Source organism: Eptesicus fuscus, chromosome 21, assembly GCF_027574615.1.
Source record: "Eptesicus fuscus isolate TK198812 chromosome 21, DD_ASM_mEF_20220401, whole genome shotgun sequence".
In the NCBI taxonomy this organism is placed as follows: domain Eukaryota; kingdom Metazoa; phylum Chordata; class Mammalia; order Chiroptera; family Vespertilionidae; genus Eptesicus; species Eptesicus fuscus.
Genome location: NC_072493.1, coordinates 13,114,317 through 13,135,887, shown reverse-complemented (window position 1 = coordinate 13,135,887; position 21,571 = coordinate 13,114,317). Strand labels below are relative to the sequence as shown.

The 21,571-nt window shown below is 44.0% G+C and overlaps 1 protein-coding gene across 7 annotated transcripts in view; it reads left to right on the top strand.

Annotated features, from left to right (window-relative positions):
- Positions 1-18,015, top strand: part of CTCF (CCCTC-binding factor) — a 46,294-nt gene extending 28,279 nt beyond the window's left edge. For 3 of the 7 annotated variants that reach the window (XM_028143143.2, XM_054710504.1, XM_054710505.1), the window contains 8 exons: positions 325-458; positions 2,573-2,693; positions 4,537-4,686; positions 8,424-8,584; positions 9,099-9,281; positions 9,927-10,062; positions 15,203-15,367; positions 16,510-18,015. In XM_028143143.2, the coding sequence (XP_027998944.1) occupies positions 325-458; positions 2,573-2,693; positions 4,537-4,686; positions 8,424-8,584; positions 9,099-9,281; positions 9,927-10,062; positions 15,203-15,367; positions 16,510-16,694 (1,235 nt within the window). In that variant the 3' untranslated portion in view covers positions 16,695-18,015. The remainder of the gene's footprint in view (positions 1-324; positions 459-2,572; positions 2,694-4,536; positions 4,687-8,423; positions 8,585-9,098; positions 9,282-9,926; positions 10,063-15,202; positions 15,368-16,509) is intronic. The other 4 variants (XM_028143148.2, XM_008139910.3, XM_028143147.2 and 1 more) reach the window with 4 other exon arrangements.
- Positions 18,016-21,571: the final 3,556 nt, after the last annotated feature.

The window sequence follows — 21,571 nt, the reverse complement described above, 5'->3', positions numbered from 1 at the left end:
CCTGAATTGACATGCAGATCATAGAATGTTAGACATGGATGTTGGAAAGTGTTGAAAGTGATCTGTATAAAGGCAGTAGTTCTTGGTAAAGCCTTTGATAAATCTCTAGAATTCTTTATCAAATGGGTAATGAAGAGAAACTAAATGTTTAGCACATTTTCTAATAGTCTGGGGTTAGTGTTGTAAAGTCAGCCAGTCTTTCTTATAGCTTTTTGAGCTACTTTCTGGCTAGTGCAGAGTTAATGAAATAACCAGGGTCCATTCTCATGAATCATTAACTGTGCCCTTGATCTTGTCTTCCTGTTATATCTTCTTTTCTCTTAGGTACACGTCCTCACAAGTGCCCAGACTGTGACATGGCCTTTGTGACTAGTGGAGAATTGGTGCGGCATCGTCGTTACAAACACACCCATGAGAAGCCATTTAAGTGTTCCATGTGCGATTACGCCAGCGTAGAAGTGAGTATTCAGCTTGTTGGCTATCTTTAAGAAGATCATGGTACATAAGCTACCCAAACTGACTTAAGATGAGATAGAAAATCTTATTAGATTATTAAAACCCCCATTCTCCACCACCAATGGGGAAACTGTAATGAATATGAAAGATTTACCCTATAAAAAAGAGCACAATGAGTATGAAAGATTTACCCTATAAAAAAGAGCACAAGTTCCACATGTCATTATAGGCAACTTCTACCAAACTTCACAGAAACAAATAACTATACCCAGAGTATTTAAAAATGAGAGTTTTATCACCTTTATTATTTGAGACTACTCTGTTATCAAAACTGGATAAGGATACTACCAAAAAAATAACTATCTTCTCACAGAAAAGCCAATATTCTAAGTAAAATTAGCTTTTAAATCAAATATAGTAATATATTTTTAAAAATTAAGTGATTACTGCTCTGGCCATTGGTGCTCTGTGGTTAGTGCGTCGGCCCATGTGCACATACCTGGGTTGCAGGTTCAATCCCTGGCCCTGGTTTGGGTGCATGAGGGAGGCAACAAATCCATCTCTCTCACTCCGTGCACCACCCCCCCCCCACCCCCCCCCCCCCGCTTTGTTTCACTCTCTCAAAAAACATCCTGGGAAGAAGATTAACAAGACAAAAAAAGTGATTACTAAATAGAGTATATCTAAAATGCAAGGACAGTTCAACATTAGGAATTTATTAGTGTGAACGACATTGAGAGATTTTAAAAAACCATATGATCATTTGTATAGATTATTGAAAAACTAAATTTCAATACTCAGTTACTGTCTAGTAGAAGGAAATGTCTTTACTATAAGGAGTATATACCAGAAATCCATAGTAAACACTAACTCTGAAATATTGGAAGTATTCCAATTGGAACAAGACATCCATCTTATTATTATTTCAGCATTGTATTGGAAATCCTAGCTAATAGAATAAAATAAGAAATGAATGATAAATGGAAAAAAACAAAATTGTCATTTCTTTCAGACATATTTCCTTATAGAAAATTCAAGAGTATTAACCAAAAAACTTAAGAGTAGTAAGTGTTCACTTGGGTGACCAGATACAAGGTAAGTACACAGAAATCAGTGACTTGCCTTATACTATCAATAGTAGGAAACAGGTTCAAATTCTAGCAAGCAATACAATGATTTAGAGATAAACTGAACAATAAAAAACATCTGATACCTATGTGAAGAAAACTTGATTTTTCTGAAGGACATTAATAAATGAAGAGACACTACAAGTTCTAAATTCAACTGAAAGAATAAATATAAATGACTAAGAAAATTTGAAAAAAGGAGGGGTTTGTGCAATTGGATGTTGTAAAAACAATATAGTAGTAAATGAAGACACTGTGATATTGGAGCAGAAATAAACAAAAAGCTTGTTGGGACCGAATAGAGTCTTGTGCACAAAGGAATTTAATGTGTGATAAGGAGGCAAATCTTGGAAAGAGAATTATTCAGTAATGCTGTTGGAACCATTGTTAAACCACTTACAGTCTGTGAAAATTTCCTGTGAGTGCAAGGGGATTAATGAGTGTATTGAAAGCACTTAGAATCAAGTTTGAAAGTCACCATTTTGTTGAAAAGGTACCCATAGAAGACGAAGACCATAGGCAATAGTGAGGAACGTAAGTGAGAGGCCCCTGAAGCCTGGCCTGTCTGGGAGTGCTGATGATGGGGAGAGAGGACGAGGGGAATTAAAACATGCTTATTAATTCGGATTCAAGTTTTGGAAGAAAATTGATGAGCACAGATTATTTTTAAATTATTAATGGAAAAATTCAAAAATATAAAAGTAGATAGAATGGTATATAACATACTCCCATGTCCCTATTATCCAGCTTAAAGTTATTAATGACCAATCTTGACTACGTATGCCCCTGTCCATTTATTCTTCCCTTAGATTACAGTATGGATTTGAGAAACAAAGATTATAAAGAATGAGGAAGAGATACTATATTTTAGACTTTTTCTGTATTCTGATCTTAATGCCCAAAAGCTACACTTTTGTGCCTAACCCACAGCACTCATGTTACCATTTGTTAATTAAAGTGTAAGAGGTTTGGTTGCTTTCATATTTCAGGTCAGCAAATTAAAACGTCACATTCGTTCTCATACTGGAGAGCGTCCGTTCCAGTGCAGCTTGTGCAGTTATGCCAGCAGGGACACATACAAGCTGAAAAGGCACATGAGAACCCATTCAGGTAGGACTTCTTCCCTCCTTGCTTTTCAGTGGGTTCTCTGGCACCCTGTGAACCACCACATGCCCCTCTTATTACCTGAATGGAAGTATATCATTCATGAGTGCCTTTCTGGCATATCTGTTGAATTCATCGTTCTGAATATACATTGAAGAAAGGAAAGTTTTTACTGTTGAAATCTGGATAGACTACCTAACCCAGCTCATTCAGTTTTCCTAAAAGAAACATCTACCTATAGGTCCTCCTGTCATCCCATGTGCTTTCCCCAAAAGGTAAGCATTGCTGTGGGAACTACTCTCTTTGTTTCATTTTTTCTTTTTCATTTTGGAAATATTTTTTAAATTCTTCTATTTTTTTTAACAAATGACCCCAGGGATAGGAGACCAGGGGAGCAGGGAGGAGGGGAAGCAAGGCCCCGGCCCCACAACCTTTCCCACCCACTGCTTTTCCCTTGTCCCATATAATAATGAGGTAATATGCAAATTGACCGCCACTCCAACACACAAGATGGCCACCCCCATGTGGGCACAAGATGGCCAGCAGGGTAGGGCAGTTGTGGGCGATCAGGCCAGCAGGGGAGGACAGTTGGGAGTGACCATGCCTGCAGGGGAGGACAGTTGGGGCCGACCAGGCCAGCAGGGGAGAGCAGTTAGGGGCGACCAGGTTGGCAGGGGAGGGCAGTTGGGGGCAACTGGGCCAGCAGAGGAGGGCAGTTGGGGGCAACTGGGCCAGCAGAGGAGGGCAGTTGGGGGAGACCCAGGCCTGCAGGGGAGGGCAGTTGGGGGCAATCAGGCCGGCAGGGGAGCAGTTAGGCGTTGATCAGGTTGGCAGGGAAGTGGTTAGGGGCAATCCGGGCAGGCAGGCGAACGGTTGGGAACCAGCAGTCCTGGATTGTGAGAGGGATCCCAGATTGGAGAGGGTGCAGGATGGGCTGAGGGGGACACACTCCTGCCCACCCCCCCACCCCCCCCCCAGTGCACAAATTTCGTGCACCAGGCCTCTAGTATATTTATAATCTACATACAAGGCCTGGGGCAGTGGTTGGCAAACTCATTAGTCAATAGAGCCAAATATCAACAGTACAACGATTGAAATTTCTTTTGAGAGCCAAATTTTTTAAACTTCTTCTAACGCCACTTCTTCAAAATAGACTTGCCCAGGCCGTGGTATTTTGTGGAAGAGCCACACTCAAGGGGCCAAAGAACCACATGTCCGTGAGCCGCAGTTTGCCGACCATGGGCCTAGGGGAATAGGGGCAAGGGGAACTCCCTCAGCAGGGTGGAGGCAACCTAGGCTCCTTGTCGCCTTGGCACCCAGGCTCTTCTGCCCGTCAGGAAGACCCTTCTCAGGAAGGTGGCCCTGTCTGCTCCCAAGGCTTTGGCATCCAGCATAGGGCATCAGGTGGGGAGGCCTAGGGGGCAGGCACATGTGGAAGAGGAAGTAGAGCTCCATTCATACTGGGAGGTCAGGAATGGAAGGGCAGCTTCGGATGGTAACATGAGAATTCAGACTTGGGGAAATGGGGCTTTCTCCCTCACCTGCTGGTGAAGGTCAATGTGCTGGGTGCGGGAGAACCTGCTGTAGGTGGAGGGTGGGGCTTTGAGATGGGAACTGAGTCCTAACTCTCTTTCTAATATGTACTACTCTATGGCAGCAGCAGTTTAGGGCTTGTTTGCCATCTCTCAAGATAGGCATGAGCCAGTTAGTGGACCTGAGCCTCAGCCTTCCTGAGTAACACCTAAAGATTCTCTGTGGCTTTACATATCTGCCACCTGAGTTGGCCTCCAATTAAATGATAGTATTTAGTCATTTCATCTAATTTATTCATTCTGTATTTCCTCTTTAGGGGAAAAACCTTATGAATGTTATATTTGTCATGCGCGATTTACCCAAAGTGGTACCATGAAGATGCACATTTTACAGAAGCACACAGAAAATGTGGCCAAATTTCACTGTCCCCACTGTGACACTGTCATAGCCCGAAAAAGTGATTTGGGTAAGTAAATTAGTGGCAACTGAGAAAAAAAAATATTTTGAAGGATTTGGGAAAGTATGAAGATCATAAATAACTTCTTTTTTCTAATATATTTTTATTGCTTTCAGAGAGGAAGGGGGTGGGAGAGAGAAACATCAATGAGGAGAGAGAATCATTGATTAGCTGCCTCCTGCACACCCCCTACTGGGGATCGAGCCCACAACCCAGGCATGTACTCTTGACCAGAATCGAACCTGGGACCCCTCAGTCCACAGGCTGATGCTCTATCCACGGGGCCAGACCAACTAGGGCCATAAATAACTTCTTTATCTGACTTGTATAAGTTTGTGTATGTGCATGGCCTGCCACTTAATAAAAGCTATTGTTAAAAAAAAAAAAAAAGCTATTGTTTAGCTACTATTTTTTTTTTCTATCTCTTTTCTCTTACTGCATATAGCTCATCTATAAATTAATGGAGCTGTAATAAGAAGAAACAGAGTATACCTTTAATTAGTAGCCAGAATGTTTAAGTCCCCAAATAGACAAGTGACATAGTATGAGTCAAACTAAGGTCAGTCCAAGTCAGATTTTTCAAAACATTTATGCTTTCTCTGGGTAATTATACTGGTTTATTGGTAACTGATAACTACAATCCTGTGCATAATTAAGCTAGAATTTATATAGAGGCAGAGTTTAGCAGTAGAAATTTTAGTATGTCATACTTAGAGATATGGTCACCTGGAATTCTCAGTTTGTTTTTCTTATTTAAAAAAAAAACTTAAAAAAAAAAAATACTGCCCCAGTCTGTTCTCTGTCCTTAAAAGTAATTCTTCCAAACATTTTTTACATTTAGATACTTTACAAATTGCCTACAAGCTGTCAAATAGTAGTAGTTTTTGCTTTTTTACCCTTTTGATCTTCACAACCATATTAAATCATCAAGGTATGTATTCTAGCTTTATAGGCTAGACAGGTGTCTTCATCAAAAGCTACACAACATACCTCATGAGTAACAAAGATGGACTTGAGTCCTTTTTGGTTGTTTCTTGCATTGGGGGCAATATATAAGTACCCAGGTTGCATCAGAAACATAGATTTAAAGGCACTGTTCTCTGATAAAGTTTTACTGTTCTTACCATATAGAAACTAAAATCTAAACCAATAATATCTCTGGATATTCAAGTTTATCTCCCAAAATTAATCCCAAAGAAGTATGTGTTTCCTCTTTAAAGCAGGTCTGATTTCACTCTTATATGCAGTAAATAAAATTATTCACTTTGTGACACAGGAAAGCTTGGGCTTTGGAGACAAACCTACTAGAACCAAGATTCACTTCCAAATACTTATTACTATGAGCCTTCCTCCCCCCTCCCCCCCCAACTGATGTATAGGAATAATACCTATCTTACAGGACTGTTATTACAAGTATTTAATAAGAATATATGAAAGAGAGGTAGGCCTCTGTCAGAGGACCAGAAGGGGAAAGTTGAGGCCTAAAAATTATTCAAAATATATACGTATATATAAAAGGCCTTAAGCCCTAGCCTGTTTGGCTCAGTGGATAGAGTGCCGGCCTGCAGACCAAAGGGTCCTAGGTTCGATTCTGGTCAAGGGCGAGTACCTTGATTGCCGGCTCCTTCCTGGCCCGGGCCCTGGTTGGTTTCTCTCACATCGATGTTTCTGTGTCTTTCCCTCTCTTTTCCACTCTTTCTAAAATCAATGGAAAAAAATATCCTTGAGTGAGGATTAATAATAAATAATAGCCTTCATATAATGAACGTGTATAGCCAACCCTTCTCTTACTCATTTCCATTCCCCAGAGTTGGCCCTCGGTAAGTTTGATATATTGCTTTGATTGAATCAGATTGGTAGTACCATAAATTCATGATCCCAAATGCAGCTGACAGGGCTCATTGCTCCTGGACAGTCCAACTATTTATCCTTGTCAGGAGTGCTCCCATTCTCCTTGGTGAGTTTGTTCAATTGATTCATTCCACAAATGTTTAGGTGCCTGCTGTGTGGGAGGCACTGTGACAGTTAGGTAAATCACTCTCTTTAAGCCTCTAATCTTCCCTTTTCTGTCTCCCCGGTGTCAGTGAGTGACCTCTTTTCTACTTAAAAATAAAATTAAGGCAGCAGGTTGAAATTCCAGATTTTCTGTTATCAAACCTACCTGTGTCTATATTCATCCATTCATCCTCCCTTGTCCCATATTGTCTCAGGTCTATCCCTTTGCCTTTGCCTTTGCCTTGATCCCACTCTCCTGTCATGGCAGCCTTTAACACCATCAATATTGCCTCAATAACTTGCGTTCACGTTCTCACTCCTTGATGTATCCCCTCAACTCAAAGCATGCTTGTGCCTCTTCTGTCTATTTTTATTTATTATTGAGAGAGAGAGAGAGAGAAACATCAGTGTGAAAAACATCAATCACTTGCCTCCTGTACACACCCTGAGTGGGAACCGAGCCCACTACTTTTTGGTGTACAGGACACTCCAACCAACTGGGTCACGCCAGCCAGGGCTTCCTCTCCTGTCTTTAAAAAACTATTTCCCCTTCCAGGTTTAACTTTCATCTCCTTCCTAGCCAACCCTCATAAAGAATTATGTCCCTCACATTCTCTGTTCCACTGCTCCTAATTTCCTTCTCATCTGGAGTATGCCCCATCACTCTGTAAAGAGACTTGTTAAAATTACTAATGACCCTGTGTGGTAGAGCATAGGGAACATGGCTCTTACCTGTTACCCTTGCTCTCTCAGCACCATTGTTTGTAGTGGTCTGTGCCCTCCTCTTTTGTTTTGTTGTTTTGTTTTTCATGTTGTTTTTTTGCCCTCCTCCTTAAAACACTTTTTTCCCTTGGCTTTCATGGCACTGCATCCTGTTGGCTTGGGCTTGTTTTTCTGACTATTCATTCTCAAGTTTTTCTTATTTTAACCCTTTTCCTCTTACTGGCATTAACTTTTAGATTTCTTAAAATATGACTCATACTCTTCTTTTTCCATTCTTTTTGCTTAGTGATTTCATCAGCTCCCATGGTCTCACTCAAATTCTAACAACTCCTAAATTTATGTTCCTTTGAGTTGGGCTTATATAATCATCTGTACCTTGCCATCCCTCTCCCTACTTTGATATTGTTGGCATTCCAAATGCAACATGTCAAAACTGAATCCTTGCCCTAGCTGGTTTGGCTCAGTGGACAGAGCATCAGCCTGAGGACTTAAAGGGTCCCAGGTTTGATTCCAATCAAGGGCACATGCCTGGGTTGCGGGCTCGATCCCCAGTGTGGTGTGTGTAGGGGGCAGCCAATCAATGATTCTTATCATTGATGTTTCTATCTCTCTCCCTTTCGCTTCCTCTCTGAAATCAATTTTTTTAAAAAAAAATTTTTTTTAAGTTTCTTAACTGGTCTACTTAGTTTTCTGAGCTAGAAACCAGGCAATTGTCCCTAACACCCACCTTCCTCTTCTGCACTCTATTACTAAATCCTGCTGATTCAGCTTCCTAGATTTCTCATCAGTTCTTCCCCTTCTTCCCATATCCATTGCTGTCATCCTTATCCAAGCCACCATCTTCTCTCACCTATCCTGTTTCAGCATCTTAACTGGTCGTCTCACATTTGTAGTTATTCCTCCTTTTAATTAGTTTTCTGTATAATAGCATAATCCTTTTAAGAAGCAGAAATAAATGTAATATTAACTTGTTGAAATGCTTGTTTATGTTTTCACAAGTTAAACTGGGCTCTATATTTTGCTTTCAGGTGTCCACTTGCGAAAGCAGCATTCCTATATTGAGCAAGGCAAGAAATGCCGATACTGCGATGCTGTGTTTCATGAGCGCTATGCCCTCATTCAGCATCAGAAGTCACACAAGAATGAGAAGCGCTTTAAGTGTGACCAGTGTGATTACGCTTGCAGACAGGTAGAGACTCATAGTTACAAAGCAGTTGATGGCTTGTGGGTGTCAGGTTTCATCAAAGGGTTCTTACAAACCTTGTATGGTGGCTATTTTTAAGGATAATATGTTCAAACTATGATTTGTGAGGAATATCTTCAAAGGTTCTATTGATTGTATCTCTGTCTCCAGCTGATGTTTTATTCAGTCACAGCTTACCCACTCCACCCCCACCTCAGGCAGACTACTGACTTCTTTCTTGGAACTGTGGAGATTAAGTTTAGGACTTGAAAGAAGGGAAGAATTTGGTCCTGGAGCCTGATGCTTGGGAATGATCTAAAGAATCAGCCTGGCAGGAGTGGGCATATCTGCCTGGGATTTATGGAAGTAGTTCATCCCAGTAAATATTAGTTTATTTTTCCAACAAGCCTAGATCCTTGGGAGAGAAAAACCTGTCAGCCCTATGCACACAGGTGGTAGCTGGGGTAGCAGCCCTCTGACAGACAGACTCTGAAGCCTCTGCCCCAACATGCTCTTTCAGGAGAGGCACATGATCATGCACAAGCGCACCCACACCGGGGAGAAGCCTTATGCCTGCAGCCACTGCGACAAGACCTTCCGCCAGAAACAACTCCTCGACATGCACTTCAAACGCTACCATGACCCCAACTTTGTCCCTGCGGCCTTTGTCTGTTCTAAGTGTGGGAAAACATTCACACGACGGGTAAGAGTCAGAGCTTTACATCCTCTATTCTTTTTTCTTTTCTTTTAAATTTATTGGGGTTACATGGTTAATAAAATTATATAGGTTTCAGTTATACAATTGTATGATACAGCATCTGTATATTATATTGTGTGTTCACCACTTCAAGTCAAATTATAATGGTTCTTAATATTGTGTTGTTGGTCTTCCACTGCAAAGCATGACAGTTCTTCCCACTGAGGTAATAGACATAGAGGTGTTGTATCCATGTGTGAACCCTTCTGCTGGTAGGAAGTTCCCCAATAGTTCTGTCCTGGGTCTTCATTTGGGACCATGTTAGTCAGATCTGCACAGGACAGGGAGCTGGTCTGATCCTCCCCGGCCCCTTTTGCCTCATGCTGCTGAGCCCTCCACTCAGGGGACCCAGCGTCATCTTCTGAAAGACTCCTCTTTCTCTCCCTCCCTTCTTTCTCCCTCTTGTCCCCCTCCAAATGGAGATTAATTTCTTGAATGAGGAGAGCATATTTTAGGACATATTTTAGCAGACATTCAGACTTAATATAGATACTCCATTGTTTTTATTTTATTAAACTAAAATAAAGAGAACTTCCAGTGCTCATCTTTACTTTTTCAGTAATGTGAAAGAGGGTTTGTTCCTTTTGTTAGAATACCATGGCAAGACATGCTGATAATTGTGCTGGTCCAGATGGTGTAGAAGGGGAAAATGGAGGAGAAACGAAGAAGAGTAAACGTGGAAGAAAAAGAAAGATGCGCTCTAAAAAAGAAGACTCCTCTGACAGTGGTAAGTGGCTTGTTTCTTGGTTTAGTTGAACATGGCAGATTTTGGTTCCCATTTTATGTACGGATATGCTGGGAGGTAGAAGTAGGCTAGTGCTTCCTTTAAACCTCAAATCTTCCTAGTGTGTGTATATATTTACAGCAGCAGTTAGTTTGTTTCTGGGGCATTTTTTTTCTTTCTTTCTTTTTTTTTTTTTCTAATGGCATTCTAGAAATTGCTTAATAATACCTTATAAGTTATGTTCATTTAAAGCAAAGCAAAATTAATATATTTACTCAGTTTACTCGGATTACTGATATTTTAAGGCCAGCAGAGTTTCTTTTCTATGTTCGTAACTTTCACATTTAGGAAGCTGGTCTAGATTTGAGCAATGAATCTAATGGACATGAAGTAGGTTGCTTAAAGCATCTTGACCAACTTCTGGTTTGACTGCCTCTGTCAGCCTAGCCTTGAGATGTATTGGTCAAATTTGTTAAAGGTCAGCCTTTCTCTTCCTTCCTTAATCTCTTCATGTATGTTTTAAAACTTGGCCTATTTTCCTACCATTGATGCTCTTTGGAGTGTTTTTGCCTTTCTAGTCATGAAATCCAGGCAGAAGGTATGCTTTGAGGTGTTAGACTCATGAAGAGCGAGGGAGAACAAGGATGTTGGTAATGTAGGAATCACATTTGAGGATACAAATTTGTTCCAAAGTGTTAGGTTCTACAATGTGGACACTTGGTCTACTGGCACCCAGTTGAGAAGGCACATCTGTGACTACAGAGTTAAGCTTTTTATGGGAAAGAATGTTGAGAGGTTTTGTTTTGGGGAATGCACTTTCCCAGAAGCACTATCGACTGGAGAGATTACAAATGGTGCCTAATTGCTATTTCTAAGGATTCCTCTTTTTTTTTTTTTTTTTTTTAGGATTCCTCATTTTGTTTTCTATGTTACTTGTTAGTAGAAGTAGTGGGAAGGGAACAAAATTTTTGAAAATTAAATATATTAAAGACCTTCAGTTATTTTATTGGTTTTATTGTAAAACTTGCTCATGAAAGCACTAAGTTTTTTATATGTAGATCTGTAAGAAGGTCCCTTTAGTTTTTCTTTATTTTAGAAAAACCTTCACTTTTCTATTCAGAACTTTAGCTTCTTCTAGAAGCAATTTATTTTATTATTTTTTAAATTTTTTAAAATTGATTTCAGAGAGGAAGGGAGAGGGAGAAAGGGATAGAAACATCAATGATGAGAGAGAATCACCGATCGGCTGCCTCCTGCACTACCCTACTGGGGATTGAGTCCATAACCCCGGGGAGGAGGGGGCGCGCGCATGTGCCTTTGACCAGAATCAAACCCAGGACGCAAGCTGACGCTCTATTCACTGAGCCAAACCAGCTAGGGCTGGGAGCAATTTATTTTTGCTGCTTTTTTTTTTTACTGGTGCTACTTTTATTTATATTTTTAATTTTTTTTTCTTTATTGATTAAGGTATTATATATGTGTCCTTATTGCTCCATTGCCCCCACCCCACTTTGCTGCTTTTTTTAGTGCAAAGTGTATTTTAAGCAGTATCTTGTTTAGTTTCAAAGTTTTAAGTGAATTACTTCCTTTAAAATGTCAGTGTGCTTGCTTTTTATAAAAGAACACACGACTCTCTACTAAGAATCTATCTTTAGGAAAATGTGTGGACTATTAGGAGGTGCCAAAGAATATTTGGGGTCAGAAGGCCCCAAATATCGCCAGAGAACCACAGATAACCCTGACCTTGAAGGTCCCAGGAGTTGCTCTAAGTTGCGGAGCTTCATGCTGCCACAGACATCCCTTCTTTCCCGTGTATTGCCCTGCTTGTTTCTGTGGGCCAGTCCCTAATTGTACTTCCCCAGAAGCATGTTTTAGCTGAAGAATTCTGGGTTGTAGAGCACAGTTTGGTGCTGGGCCTCATACCTAATACTAGTCTCTCCCCGCCCCCTAGTCTGGGTTTTCCATCCCATGGCTTACAAAGGCCAAGCGGTTATGTATCCCCTCCCAGGAGCTCTGCCTGGTCATCTGCAGAGATTGTACAGCAGAGTCTACTGCTATTTTCAAGGTTTTTTTGCCCAAATTTCTCCAAGCCAGTGAGCTTTTGACCCTTAAACCCTTTTTGTGTGCTCCCCCACCCCATTTCTGACTGAATTTATTTATTTCGTTTTCTAGGCTTTGGGCTAACTTAGGCAATAAGGGGTCTGAATAAGTTCAACAGGGAAGTTCTTGACACACTGCCACATAAGACTACGTTTCTGCCCTAACCGGTTTGTCTCAGTGGATAGAGCGTCAGCCTGCGGAGTGAAAGGTCCCAGGTTCGATTCCGGTCAAGGGCATGTACCTTGATTGTGGGCACATCCCCAGTAGGGGGTGTGCAGGAGGCAGCTGATCGATGTTTCTCTCTCATCGATGTTTCTAACTCTCTATCCCCTCTCCCTTCCTCTCTGTAAAAAATCAATAAAATATATATTTTTTAAAAAGACTACGTTCCCCATATTTCACTTAGGATGTCAGTCACTTGATAAATAAGCCATTTTGTCCAGAAGATCATGCATTTACTCACAGATTTCTAAATTTAAACATTTGGTTTCAGAGGAAGAGAAAGTGATTGCAACCTGTGCTTCTTGGAGGAAGGCAGGCAGTGAGGGAGGGGTAATAAGACGTCTTTGGCTGCCTGCAGGGGTGAGCAGCAGAACAGCCCCAAATTGGGGTTAGAGGTTGGATTTTCACCTGCTGTGGCTTAGCTGTGCCTTACAAATCACTTAGCTTCTCACTTTTTCTATAAAATGGGGATAACATCTATTATTAATAATGCGTGGAGTAATGGAGGCATTTTAAATCGTGGTGTACAGTGTCAATATAGCTGTGTTTGTATAGTAGAGTATAAGCTACAGAGCATGATTACATGTGTTATCTCAACCCTTTTGATACTCAGATCACTAGTAAGTAGTTGAGAGCTTTAAAAATTACACAAGGAAACTGAGGTCCAGCATGGTCAGTGTCTTAGGTCTCATACCTAGTAAGAAATCCAGGGCTCGCCCTAACTGGTTTGGCTCAGTGGATAGAGTGTCAGCCTGCGGACTGAGGGGTCCCAGGTTCGATTCCAGTCAAGGGCATGTACCTTGGTTGTGGGCACATCCCCAGTGGGGGGTGTGCAGGAGGCAGCTGATCGATGTTTCTCTCTCATTGCTGTTTCTCTCTATCCCTCTCCCCTCCTCTCTGTAAAAAGTCAATAAAATATATTTAAAAAAAAAAAGAAAAGAAATCCAGTGCTCAAAGGCATATGTTATCAGGCTCCTCATCAATATTTTTTCTACAATAGCACAGGTGGGGTCCAGCCGGCCCAGCCCCAATCAGGGTGGGAGGTTGGCCAGCTGGCCCGCCCCGACCCAATCAGGGCCAGACAGGCTGGGAGGAGGGGCCAAGGGCAATTGGCTGAGTGGGCCCCAGCCCCAATTGGGTGGGTGGCTGATTGGGGGTGGGCCAGCTGTGGGAAAGGATGGTGGGGCGACAGGCCCCGAATGGGGTGGGGGAGGCAATCGGGGGTCAGCAGCCAGGGGAGAGGTCATGGGAGGTTCATCAGCCAGCCCCACCCCTGATTGGTGGGGAGGGGCAGAGCTGGCTGGGGGAGGGGCAGTGGGCCAATTGGAGTGGGGGGCCATTGGGGGCGGGGCCAGTTTGGGGGAGGGGCTGCAGGAAGTTGGCCAGCTGGCCTGCCCCCTATTGGGGTAGGGGGGCAATCATGGGTGGAGCCGGATGGGGGAGGGGCAGTGGGCTGATCAGGGGCAGGGTTGGCCAGGGGAGGGGGCACAGTGGGGGGTGGCCAGCACCCTGCCCTTGATTGGGGTGGGAGAGGCCAATCAGGGCCAGCTTCGGGAAGAGGCCGGGGGAGGTTAGCTGGCCAGCCCCACCCCCCATCAGGTGGGTTCACTGGGTGCAGAGGGCATCATAGCAACTGGTCGTTATGGCGGTCCGGTCGCTGGCTTTTTATATAGATAGATGGCATTAGAGACAAAGTCAGGGATTGAGGATTAAGGATGACCCTGATACTGATAGTAAGCTGGGAAGAAGGAAGTGATTGCAACCTGTGCTTCTTGGCTTTTAACTCTAAAAACTTGGCCTTTATTAATTTTTTTTTATTTTTTTTTTATTTCAGAGAGGAAGGGAGAGGGATAGAGAGAGAAAAACATCAATGAGAGAGAATCATTGATTGGCTGTTTCCCGTACACCCCCCACTTGTGGGGGGCGGGTGGAGCCCACAATCCGGGCTTATGCCCTCGGCCAGAATCGAACCTGGGACCATTCAGTCCGCAGGCCGACACTAGAAACTGAGCAAAACCAGATAGGGCTAAAAACTTGGCCTTTAAAAAGCCCGGCAATAGTACTCCTAAAAGAACTCTTCCTACTTATCCTGGAAAACAAGACCTCACAATGCATCAGGAGCTTCTGTCACACACACACACACACACACACACACACTCACACACACACCCTTCACCCACTCAGATGAGCAGGACCACATCTTTAGGGGTCCATTTCAGGCTTAATGTCCTCCTTTATCCTCGTAGAATAGATAGAGGGAATATTAGTTTTATTGTCAACTTAAACACTATTTGTGGTTTTGTATGACTAACATAAGATGAAGTTGCCTCTGAGAATTTTAAACTCAATATTCTGATGTCTAAAGCTAAAGGAAAAATACCTAGTCCATGTAAAATATGATTAATAGTAGTCAAGTTCATTTGCTTATTAATTCTGCCACAATACCAGATTACTCTGCTTTGACTGATAGCAAAAATTTCAGCAAAAGCATTTTTAAAAAATATATTTTTATTGATTTCAGAGAAGAAGGGAGAGGGAGAGAGAGATAGAAACATCAATGAGAGAGAGTCATTGATCAGCTGCCTCCTGCATGCCCCCTCCCGGGAATCAAGCCTGCCACCCAAGCATATGCCCTGATTGGGAATCGAACCATGACCTCCTGATTCTTAGGTTGATGCTCAACCACTGAGCCACCGACTGGGCAGCAAAAGCATTTTTAAAAAGGGCATTTTAACAATGAAAATAAATACATAACTTCACCGAGTATATGATTATTTGTGTTATTTTTTCTTCCACCACCTCTTCTCCCTGATTTAATAAGAAGAAAATGCTGAGCCCGACCTGGATGACAATGACGATGAAGAGGAGCCTGCTATGGAAATTGAGCCTGAGCCAGAGCCTCAGCCTGTGACCCCAGCCCCACCACCTGCCAAGAAGCGGAGAGGACGCCCCCCTGGCAGAACCAACCAACCCAAACAGACCCAGCGTAAGTCTCCCCTCCGTTACTGGCTGGCATCCTCTCCCAGCACGTGGGGAAGCTATGCAGGTCCGTGTTCTTGGGGAAGATGAAAACTAAGCCATGAGACCAAGTTAGGGTCGTGCCAGGAACAAACTCAGGAAGCGAATATTTTTTTTTAGTTTTTACTGGGGAACATGAGGCCTGTTACATTTCAGTGAATAAAAGCTTAGCATAGAAGGGTGCTTATGTTCTACCGATGGGTGCTGTTAATGTGGGAGGTTTTATAAAACCACCAAAGTCACAGTCAGCTGGCAGAATTGATGGGTAATGAATGTAAAGGAGCCAAACTTGAAAGGATGGGGTGGGGGGTGGGGGGGCAGTTTCTGTGAGTAGGTTGGTCCTCCTATTAAGAATCCCAGGCCTGTGATTTAGTTGCTGGCCTTCTGATTGATGAGCAGACACCGAGGAGGTGGGCACCCTCCACTTCACACCACATATGCCAGTGGGTAGCAGTCCTATACTAGACACAGCCCTGTGAGAGCAGGCTCTAGGGAACTCAGGTCTCTATTCTACTCATGTGTTGGTCTAGAGTCTAGATCTCCTGAAAGCCTGGTGTGTTTTGTTTTTTCTTCCTTTAACAAATGCAGGGTTTAATCTACTTTTTAAGTGTATTTACTGAGCCTCATGTATAGATGTATATTACAGTAGGGTGATTAACTATAGGTCCTGGGAACCATTTCACCTGCACACACGTGAATGAACAAACTGATGGAAGGGCCCTGGGTGTGGAAGAGCTAGAATCAAATGAAACAGACCTACATCACACATTCTGTGATCCTGGTCATGCTGTTCGCATCTTTTGCCTGTCTCAGACTTTTATTGCAAGGCCAAATTTATGACATAAAGGAAAACTAAGGCTTTTAATATGTAGTTTGGGAGGCATATGAAGGTAACTGCCAGCATTTTCTTCTTTGATAGTTTCTAGAATGTTTGGGCTTTATGTGTGGCCACGTTTAGATCATTCAGTCTTTTTTTATTGACTTGCTCTGTATAACTACGAAGACTTTCCTGAATTGCTAATATCCATTTAGTGTCAAGTCTGGAAGGACCTTTGCCGTCTTTGAGGACTTTAATGGAGCATTTGTTTTGTTCGTGCCCCTTTTCACCAGCAACAGCTATCATCCAGGTTGAAGATCAGAATACAGGTGCAATTGAGAACATTATAGTTCAAGTAAAAAAAGAGCCAGATGCGGAGCCCGCGGAGGGGGAAGAAGAGGAGGCCCAGCCCGCTGCCACAGATGCCCCCAACGGAGACCTCACCCCTGAGATGATCCTCAGCATGATGGACCGGTGATGGCAGGGCCTTGTCTTCACCAGGACTGCTCAGGGCTGTGTTTAAACGGCCTGCATCTTAATTTTCTCCCTTTTTTCTTCTTTCGGCTTTGGGAAAAGCACCATTTTACACCGTTTTACCAAACATACTGAGAACTAAAACTTCAAGGATGATGTTAGGAAAATGTGATTTAACTAGAACTTGCCGTTTGATGTTAGCAAATCATGGAATGTTCTGAGTCCCTGGGGGTTTACCAGGAAGTGCTAAGGACAGTGTTGACGCCTAACTGGTTTTCTTAGATGGAAACAGAGACATTGGACCCTCCTTCTGGCTATGGTAAACCACTCCAGAACAGCCACCGGGTTGCCCAGAGTTCTATGGTCTTCTTCCCAGGAGAGTTTTCAATTGTAAATGCAGACGTGGGAAGGACTTAGACTTTTAAACTGGTTTTTGCTTTTGCTTTTTCCCTGACTCCCTTTCCTTGGAGTCGGCTGCACACCAATAATATGGCATGCTACGATCAGTTTTTGTCCTGAAGGCTTTGCCTCTTTCTTGGCAAAGTTTCTGGTATGGTCAAGCTTGTAAATAACTTTTTTTACATTTTAATCTTTTCCATTAATTAAGAGGTTGAAAAGAAGTGCAGTGTAAGAAAACCCAGCATTTTAATTACTTGCAAATTAAGTTACCACAGACTGTAGTGTGTAAATGTTGACAAGGAATCGGATCGCAATCATGTAGCAGAACAGCACCCAGACTGCTGCCCACTAGAGACGGACACCCATGTGGAAGATCGTGATTTCCAGCCCGTGGAGCCAGCATTTGAACCTTGTACAATTAACTTTCGGTTATGATTTCCCATCCACATTTTCTTTGCTCTGTTTGTAGCTGAATTTTCTGTTTTATAAATCCTCTGTTAAAGCAGAAGGGTGATTATGAGCAGGTCACAGCAGTCCCTTAAAAGCTGGGCCAGAAATTTTCATTAGGTCAGTAATTTAAACTTTGGATATGCAAAAAAAAAAAAAAAAAAAGGTTAATAATGTGAAGCAAAACCAACTAAAAATGATTCTTGCACATGAACTGTCATGTTTAAAATGTGTTTTTTAGAGAGCCTCAGTCTTGTTGATTTCAAACACTTTTTTCTTCTGTGTATTGCTTTTAAGAGAGCCATCAGTTAGCTGTCAGACTCTAGGTTGATATGTTTTGTACTTAGCTGTACTGTGTGATATTTTTCATTATTTTAGGACACCAACATGAGACCTGTAATAAAATATGTAATGGGGTTGAAAGCTGGGGAGGAGGATCTACTGCTGTACAGCTAATAAATCATAACGGATTAACAGTGCTCCAAACACTGTCTTGTGTGATTCCTGTCTAGTGAGAAGCCCAAAGAGGTCCACATGTGTGGCCTCAGGTGGTACAGGCCTGAGGTACAGGCAGGCTGTGTGACCACTTCCTCTTTAGGAGATGGGAGGTGATCCTGGCAGATGGGATACTAAGTGCATCCTGTTCCAAGTTTTAACTCCCTGAAAGTGTGTGTGTAAGGGAATGGACATCTGCCATTCTCCATGAGCCACTCACTTTAGGGAGTGGGTTCCCCATGGCCAAGGGGGTGGGCCCCAGAGCTTAGAGTAGAAGGAGCTGATGGGAAGCTCTGTCCTCGGGATCTCCGCTCAAAAAGGGTTGGGATCAGTACCTCAAGCTCTGCCAAGTACAGGGGAACAGAGGGAAGCTGGCCAGTCTGTCATAAAGAAGTTGATTTGACAGGGGAGACAGAATGATCACCAGGGGAGACTCCTGGACAGTCAGATGTATCATCTGGGGCCTCACCAGGAAAATGTATCATCTGGGGCCTCAAGACTACTAGGCAGTCAAGTATTTCATCTCCATCCCACCCATAGGCTAGCCCCCACAGGGACCGAGTACCCCCAACTAGAATTCTCTCAGAGCACATGGCTTTTAACAATTGTTAGGTATTTATAATAGAAAATCTCTGCAGAACCGGGAGATGTTTATCTTCAGCAGCGCTTTTATTTCTCATTGAAAGTTAAAATGTGAATTTGTTTTAGATAGAGGGAGTCCAAGAAAAGTGACATGCTCATGGTGGTTGAGGCTGAAAAGGGATTCCCATTGATAATCCTATGTGATTTCATTAAAAATAAAACTCTGGCCAAAACCGGTTTGGCTCAGTGGATAGAGCGTTGGCCTGCGGACTCAAGGGTCCCAGGTTCGATTCCGGTCAAGGGCACATGCCCAGGTTGCAGGCTTGATCCCCAGTGGGGAGCGTGCAGGAGGCAGCCAATCAATGATTCTCATCATTGATGTTTCTCTCTCTCCCTCTTCCTTCCTCCCTGAAATTAATAAAAAAGTTAAAAAAATTAAATAATAATAAAACTCTGCCCAGCTGGTGTGGCATTGACCCATGAACCTGGAGGTCAAGGTTCGATTCCTGGTCAAGGACACATGCCCAGGTTGCAGGCTCGATCACCAGTAGGGGGTGTGCAGGAGGCAGCCAATCAATGATTATGATAATTTATGTTTCTAGCCTCCTTTCTCTGAAATCAAAAATATTTTTTTTATTTTTTTTTATTTTTTTTTAGTGTGTTGTTTTTTATTTTTTCAAAAATATTTTTTAAAAAATACATAAAACCTTCAGCAAAAGCCAGTTCTCATTATTACTCCACACCTGAGACCTTATGGGGAAGTTCCCTGGCCTGTCTACAGCCCTCTTCCCCACTGTTAAACCGTAGTAGGTACTGGAATAAAGAAATAGTTACATCGAAGTGGTGTTGCCCGTCCACTGCTGCCCAGCTCTTGTCCTTTAAAACCATGTGAGGGAGCCTTGTGGCGACGCTGGGAGGTGCAGCCTGGCCTGTCAGCTTGTGCTACTGGAGCAGGCGGGGCTTATTCCTCATTATGACCTTTTAGCATTTCCTGCGCGCCCACGGAGTGTCATGCTGTCTGGAACAGAGAAGCCGGCTTGAACAAGCTGAAGGCCTCCCCCTCTCACTGAGTCACTCACTGCTTGTTGGAGCTGAGTCCCATGTGTTTACTTGGTCTGTTTGTTTTGTCTCTGTCACCCTGAGTGCCAGCAGTTAATGAGGGTTTGTGGCTAGCTCAGCACCCCTGGTCTGATCTACATGCTGATCCTGGTTTCCTTCTCCGTAGCCCCCTGCGTTCCCTCCCAGCACTCGAGCCTCCCCTGCCCCCCTCCGCTCCCCAGAGTCTCCACCTAGGGAACAGCTCCAACCCTTTGGCAGTCATTCCCTCTTTTAGTTCTCATCCTTGTTATTCTAAACAGGAAAACCCTAATGAGGTGGCGTTTTTGTGGTTGTTTTGGAGTCCTAGGGTTGCCATGGTAGACTTGGCAAATGTGAGTGTTCACTGAGTGCCAGGCACTGTTGTGAGCACATCTCTTAATATTTAATCCTTACAAGCAACACTTTGAGATAAGTTAATAGCTCCAGCTGGAACTGGAACTGGAAGCCCAGAAAGGTTAAGTAACTTACTCAATGTCTAAGAGATGGAGCCAGGACTTGAATTCAGGCAGTCTGCCTTGAGAACCTGCATTCTTGACCACTTGGCCATAGTGAGTTCTTACCCTAAAAGCAGTTTGTAGGTTCTATGTGGTCTTCGAAAGAGTTCCATCTTAACCAGCTCTTGACTCCTTTCAGATTGAAAGGCAGCGGAGAGGGACTTCTGGCCTCGGTGGACAGGAATTCATAGCTCCCTCTCCAGCTGAGTCCTCCCGTCAGCTCTCAACTCTCACACCGGGAGCCTGTTGTTTGAGGGGAGAGATGGCTGCCCCCAAGCTGTTAATATTCAGTTTCTACTTTCCACTTTGTCCCAGTCCTTGGTGGACCTCAACAAAGGGAGATGAGAAGGTGCTCCCACTGTCTCTGAGCCCCAAGTGAGGAGGGGTAGCTGGAGGTGGGAAAGAAACCAAGGAGATTTCTGCCCAGTATCTCTCCCCTGCTCGTGGCTATTCCACCTGTGCCTAGCTGAGCTGTGGGCGGGGCAGAGAATGTTCTTTATCCATAAGTAATGGAAGGGGGGAAAATTAATCCCCTCGTGTGAACCTTCCAAAATCTAGGTCCTTGGTCTTTTATAAGGCAGCGTGCTTCTCAGGCTGATCCCTCCCAGCCCTGAAGACAGTAGCTTTCCTCTCTCCTAGTGGTTTCCCCTCCCCAAATCCAGGTCCGGGAGAAGGCACACTCAGAGGAGGATCCCACCCCCGTGCTCCTGGCCGCCTTTATTATTCACTCCGTCCCTCCCTGAAGCCGTGGGGTTTCGGGTTTTAGCCCAAGGCTGCCCCCGGAGCGCACACACGTGGACTTTCTCGCCTGACCCAGCCTGAACCTGATGAAAGCTGAGGAACCTCTGCCACGGAGAAGGGTGTCACAGTCTCCAGGTCAGATGTAGTAACGGATTAGGTCCTCCAGGTTAGGACCCGACCCGGGTGTTGGGAGAGATTCCACACTCCTGCCAAAACAGACGCCCCTGCCTTTCCGCCCCCGCGTTCCCCTCCCCAGCTGGGCTTTTCAGGCTACTAACCAGGGTGGGCCGGGAGGGAATCCCCGAGCGGACAGCACCCCCTGGTGCTCGCGGCAGGGACTGCGGTATGGGGTAGAAGCAGGGGGCTGGAAACCGCTAGAGGTACGGACGCGTGCGCGACCCTGCAGGCCACACCACTCCCACCCGTCTGGCCTGACGGATTAGCTCCTGCGCGACGGGGTGGACGGGCAGTTGGGACTCTGCCTTCCTCCTGCCTCCCCGTAAGCGGGCGACCTCTCCAGGCCCGTGGAGGCGAGGGCGGGGAGGAGCCGGGCTGGGGGCGGCCTGGCAGGAAGCAGCGCGTACCTTCCGCTGCGAGAGGAGCAGGTGGCTGCAGTGCGGGCCGG